General features: G+C 38.9%; 1 protein-coding gene across 4 annotated transcripts in view; it reads right to left on the bottom strand.

Moving 5' to 3' along the window:
* Positions 1 to 217: 217 nt before the first annotated feature.
* Positions 218 to 6,000, bottom strand: part of mylk4b (myosin light chain kinase family, member 4b) — a 45,371-nt gene continuing 39,588 nt past the window's right edge. For all 4 annotated transcript variants that reach the window (XM_012872204.3, XM_012872205.3, XM_012872202.3 and 1 more), the window contains 9 exons: positions 4,725 to 4,830; positions 3,801 to 3,894; positions 3,420 to 3,529; positions 3,192 to 3,333; positions 3,022 to 3,092; positions 2,810 to 2,938; positions 2,465 to 2,696; positions 1,417 to 1,465; positions 218 to 1,325 (listed from right to left, as the gene is read on the bottom strand). In XM_012872204.3, coding sequence (XP_012727658.2) covers positions 1,421 to 1,465; positions 2,465 to 2,696; positions 2,810 to 2,938; positions 3,022 to 3,092; positions 3,192 to 3,333; positions 3,420 to 3,529; positions 3,801 to 3,894; positions 4,725 to 4,830 — 929 coding nt within the window. In that variant the 3' untranslated portion in view covers positions 218 to 1,325; positions 1,417 to 1,420. The remainder of the gene's footprint in view (positions 1,326 to 1,416; positions 1,466 to 2,464; positions 2,697 to 2,809; positions 2,939 to 3,021; positions 3,093 to 3,191; positions 3,334 to 3,419; positions 3,530 to 3,800; positions 3,895 to 4,724; positions 4,831 to 6,000) is intronic.

The raw sequence follows: 6,000 nt of genomic DNA, 5'->3' as shown, positions 1-6,000 counted from the left end.
TCAAACACTTGCCTGTTTAACAAGTAGCAATTGCTTCTGTAAATCCAATGGCTATATTTATACTACTTTTATTTGTGATAAACAAATGCCAAAAATTCATGCTTTTATAGAGGGGAGTCACACTTGCTGTTGATCCCCAATCAATTGCACTGCATGGGCGATGAAAATAATAAAGTCTTCTTTCTCTAAAGATTAAGAAAATACATTTCTGCAAGAATCAGTTTCTTTGGTGCACCATTTATTAACATATCAATGTCCTACATTCATTGTATTTAAATCTCAACATTTTGCAAGAAAACTTGAAAAAAGGTATCACAAATTCAAATAAACAAATACTCAAAACACAAAGCTCTTCAATTCTAAATAAATCATCTAACAGCCGAGCGTCTTGTCTCTCTATCACACCGAGCTGTGCATTTAACCTATAAATGCGTGTGCATGACTACGTTAAAACCACGTTTGTGTCCTCTGAAATAGAAACATCACATGTTGAAGAAAACAGTAGCACTTCAAGTACCATCTGGTGCTGAACCAGTAAATAAATGAACATAAGAATCCCACTTCAGTCATAAACAAGTATAAGTCATAGGTAGCAACGTGTTGTTCGTTATGCCTTCATGGAAGGTGAGCGGGGTACTCCAAACTGCCGAAGCCAAACAAGCAGGTGGGATGAGTGACATACACAGCGGGTGTTTGAAGCGGGGCATCACCTCCGAGATTTTCTAATGTCTTAGGGAGATCGATGCAATGCTGTCATTTTATATTTACAATAAAAATTAATGGAGTCAGATTTCAAATTATCTTGGAGTAAATTCCATTATTATAAGACTTACAAAAGAAAGAAAATGTAAGTGGATTTACTTAAAGAAAAATTTTTTTTATTAAAATTTGTTTGCTAAATCTTGGATTAAAAAAAAGGCAAAGAAGTGTGCAACGTATGCAAAAGCACGCAAAATGAAAACGTGACTGCTAAACTGTGCTGAAAGAACAGTTTTTCATTGGCGCATTTGGAAAGTATCAAAGTGACACATATTGCAGCGTTTTAGTTTGGCAGCATCAGTACTAGGCAAGAAAGTCCTCACTGGTTCAGGCAAAGTTATTATTATTATTATTATTTTTTTTAAATAACTTTGCGCTTTGTACAGGCAGCTTTTAAAATGTTTTTTTTTTCCAGGTCAGACCTACACAATGTGCAGCTATGCAAAGGTAAGGATGTGAAGCAGAGAATAATAATCCAGTGGTTCTACAGGTGCAACAGTATTGGTCCAGTGTTGGGGCCCCAGGGCCAGACAGTGTCACAAGGCAAACCGAGGACTTGGCTGTTCCTGAAAGTGAAACAAAATAAATACAGGGTAAGTAAGGATTTCTTTAAAATGACATTGAAGATATAAATAATGTTAGAGGACGTAATGTCACCTGTTTAGCTCTCTGGTGGTGGAGCATGTGAGGAGTGGCACTTGGTTTTCTGCAATCGGAAAATCCACAGACACATTGTAATTTTCCAATTTCACTTTAAATTTATTTGAAACAATTAATTGACAAATCAATTTTGTTTGCTATTTTACTAGCCACACTGAAAATGTGTACAGAGTAATACGATTAAATTGTGGTGACAAATAGCACTGTAGTGGCGATGTTCCACCAGGTTAGACATGAAACTGACAGTGAGCCTAAATTAAAAAGAAGCCTTAAAGAAATAAATGTGGAAAACCCAAATGTGCTCTCCGTAAAGAAAGTTTTCAACAGAGTAAACTGCAAACAACCTGTTTTGGGGTATGCATGTCTGGTCAGAAGTTTACATTAACACATCGAGGGCAGGAATTTTAAATAAATTTAAAGGATTTACCAAAGTTATTTCAACCATCCCCAGGGAAATTGTTACACACTGTTGCATTATATATATATATATATATATATATATATATATATATATATATATATATATATATATATACTCTAGATTAGAGAAAATCCATGACAGTTATAAACAGGTGCACTCAATTCTTGCTTATAAATTGAATAAAGAAAAAAAAGTTTAAAGTCACATTTTACACTGTAAAAGAGAGGTTGATTAAATTATTATGACCACAAAATAAAAATAATTTCTACCAAACATAAAGCGTCTCTGACTGCAGTGGCAGATGGAGTGTTTTATATGGCCCATTTCACTAGTTTCTGCCACAAATCTTTTGTGCATAAAACACAACTAACTAAAGTGACATGCTCACATTACTTAAACTGAACTTAATCCATTCCAAACTACTAGAAACTATGAAACAACAGGGTTTTTTTAGACTATGCTTCACTCCTTTTTTTTTTTACATCATTTTTACATCATAGATACATTTGCACCTCCATAACTAGTCTAGGATTCGTCACACTTTTACAAAAGAAACCGGCTGCACAACGCTTGACTGATTGAATGATCGAATGTGGCCTTTTGAAAAGAAGGACCTCTGATCACCTTCTGATTTAGTCGATAATGCAAGCTTGGGTCTGACAGCCAGCCGTGTCTGAGGGACTCTGTTGCGCTCATCCTCCAGCTCTTGCTCTTCACCAGCAGACGGGTTATAAAGTCTTTGGCCTCGTCGGAAATGTCCCCAAACTCTTCCTCCTCGAAGTTCCACTGACAGGCCAGAATGTTGTTGAGCGTCTCGTTGTCGTCGTCCCCCAGGAACGGAGACAAGCCACTGAGCCTGGACAGACAGGAAACAAAGCGTTGGCCTACAGCTGTTTTTTTTTTGTTTTTTTTCCCTAGAGACCAGCCAGCAGCGTAACATAGTCAGATGATTGAACATCCCTAACTTACAGCATGTACGTGATGACTCCAAGACTCCACATGTCTGTTGGGAATGAAACAAACTCGTAATTGATGACTTCGGGGGCGAGGAATTCAGGCGTCCCAAAGTTGACTCTCAGCTTTTCTCTGGGTTTATACCTTTCAGAGACAAAACAATTAACTGGCGAAAACACGTGCAAATGTTGACACTTAGACCGGATGGGACGGCTTTGAATCGTTACCTCCTCGCCAGCCCAAAGTCAATGATTTTGATCTTGTTTGTAGCTCTGCTGACGCAAAGAATATTTTCTGGCTGAAAAGAGCGGATTTTTATTAGAAGCGTGAAAAAACGATCAAAAGACAGGGGGGATCAAAATGAGAAAAGGAAAACAAAATATCTGAGCAAAGTTACCTTGAGATCAAGATGCAGGATGTAGTTTTTGTGCATGTACTGCAGCCCTTCACAGATCTGACGAATAAACAGCACCGTGTCCAGCTCGGTCAGGTTGTAGTTTTCATCTATGATGCGATCAAACAGCTCTCCTCCCTCCACACTGCAGCACAGAGACACAAACACAGTTTAATTACATTAAATTGTTTAATTGAAGGCCCTCAAACGGACTTCCCGTGACAGACTTACTATTCCATGACCAGGATGATGTCGTTCCGCGACTCGAAGGCGGCGTAGAGCTGGATGAGGTTGGCGTGGTTCAGCTGGTTCATCACCTGGATCTCGTTCCTCACCACCTCCTGAGACACAATCAAATTCAACACAGCAATCATTTTACGTCTTATCCAGACTTGGAAAATACTGTCATCAAAGTTCCCACTGGTCAGAGATTCAGGTTAAACCAAAAATATGAAAGCATGGAATATGTGGGACACATTTATCTACATGGTCTATGATTTATTACTTTGTGTCGTTTGAAAACCATCTTTTTAATCTACTCTCTGTTAAAGAAGCCACGCAGTTGTATATTCTTTGCCATATTCAGCAGTGAAAGGCAACTTTTTACTGCACCTTCTCTTTTTGGCTCTTTGCTTTGATGATTTTAGCGGCCAGAGTCAGTCCAGATGAGTTCTCCAGGCACTTGTAGACTTGTCCAAAACGTCCCCTAATAATAATAATAATTTAAAAAAAAAACACGCTGAGTCAAACACAGATATTAGGGGACATATCTGGTGAGAATGAAATTGGAAGTCCTTCAATTTGAAAAATCTGATTTTATTCAAATATCTGTAGAAAGTTATTTCTTAATCATCCCAAAGTTTTCATGTTTTTTTTAAACATATAGTACTGTGCAAAAAATTAGCTAATGGCCAAATGGAAACTTTAAAGGTCTTTAGAAAGGCTGGGAAACTATTGCTTAAGACCACTTTGAAATATCTGAAGAACGTTAGGCATGAAAATATAAAGAGTTGTGGGATAATCATCATCACTTCATTATTATTATTATTATTATTAATGAATTAAAGACACAAATACAGTAGGTCCATCATAACAAACTAACAAACTTATAAATAGCAATAAATAAAATGTTTGTTCCCAGGCATGCCGTTTTTGAGGTTTCAAAAGCATGAAAGTCAACAGAGTAAATTCAAATATGCTCATCTGTTATATCTGTGATTTATATACATACACTGCATCTATCGCTTTGAAACTGGATTCATTTTTAAATAATTAAGTCAGAAATTGTGGAGGTATGTTATGCAGAGAAGCAATCTTCACTTTCAGAGGCTGGATTAAGCACCAGTCCATTATATTAGCACAATGTCTGGGGAAAAAAAACAAAAAAAAAACACTCCGGCATCCCTCGACAGGCTTTTAAACCCTCTGTTATTTCATTACAGTGGATCAAAGCATCCAAATGCCTGGGTGGAATGAAAATAACCAAAGAATAACTCTTCCTTAATCAGAGATGGCTGTTTGGAGCTCGTCACTCACCCGCCCAGAACTTCATCCCTGTTTATGGTGTAATAGGTGGCTATCTGATGGGGTTTGGGAGTCACGATGCGGTGATCGAAGGGAGCGGTGGGGGGAGGGCCTGCATCTGGAAGACACAAGGGGAAGAAAAAGCAAAAGATGAATATGCGGGAAGTAGTTTTGTGCTTAATGTCAAAGTTGGGGTAGAGACAGATGAAGAGGCCTTGGTGCCTAGAAACAAGGATGAAAATAGCAGCGTGCATGTGACTCATTATCTGCCCTATAAGCTGCATGACTGATGTGTTCTGGAGGCTCAGGCAGGGGGACAGCGTTATGGTATGGAATCTGTTCAGGGCCTTTCAAAACATTCCCATAGCTTAACATTACAGCCATAAACATTTAGGTATTTTCCTGGGATTTTATGTGATGGCTCAACAGCACAAGGTGGCGCGTCGTCGTGAAACGGAGGGGGGGAAAGACAGAGGGGTTTCCAAACGTTTCATGACAGAAAAATCAGAAAAGTGTGAAATCCATTTGTTTTCACCTCATTCATACCTGCCGTCGACACGCGTCCTGAGTGAACATTGACGCTCAGTGTTAAATACAGGTTGATCTGATCTAATCAGTGATTACATGGAATAAAGATCTTTGTTTTTCTCGTGTCAAAGTTTTACTTGGTGGAATCTTCTTCAATTTTTCTTGCTGAACCTTTCTTTACAAGTTATAATTTTAGTGACCAGGGTGAAGGAATCTCTCAGTTTGGGCAGAAATAATTCTTAATGCGTTGACAGAAACTCTCCCACCTGAGCTTTGAATCTCTGCAGCTCCTCCGAAGTTACTAAAAGTAGTTTTTTGGGCTGTTTTCCAAGCCTGTAAGTTTAGGCAGACGGTCACTTCCAGGTTTGCAGTTGTGCCCAATTCTTTCAATCTGCAGATGGTAGAACGAGAATAACCTGATGCCGCCAGATAGATTTGCTTCGCATATCCATCTGGAAACCTTCCGTTGAAGTAATTTTGGGAAGGGGCGAAAATACTGGCTAGCTGATTGGCCTATGTTGGTGATAGACGGGCCAAATCAACCAATCAGATCAACGAAGCATATGACGTACTCGTCAACATGCTTCGTCGTCGCTCGTAACAGAGCGACGACAAAAACACAACCACAAGCCAAGCTACTCTTGCTGCTGTAGGTAAAGGCTCGTTAGCTCAGCAAAGAAATACTCTGTAATTCCGATAAAACTTGCTCGATAGCCGCGCTAACGCTAGTTTCATCGGCTGAAGCCGCCATGTCTTTAGA

The sequence above is a fragment of the Fundulus heteroclitus genome, chromosome 9 (genome assembly GCF_011125445.2).
Source record: "Fundulus heteroclitus isolate FHET01 chromosome 9, MU-UCD_Fhet_4.1, whole genome shotgun sequence".
NCBI classification, from domain to species: Eukaryota; Metazoa; Chordata; class Actinopteri; order Cyprinodontiformes; family Fundulidae; genus Fundulus; species Fundulus heteroclitus.
Note: the sequence above shows the minus strand (reverse complement) of the source record. Positions and strands in the feature narration are given on the sequence as shown.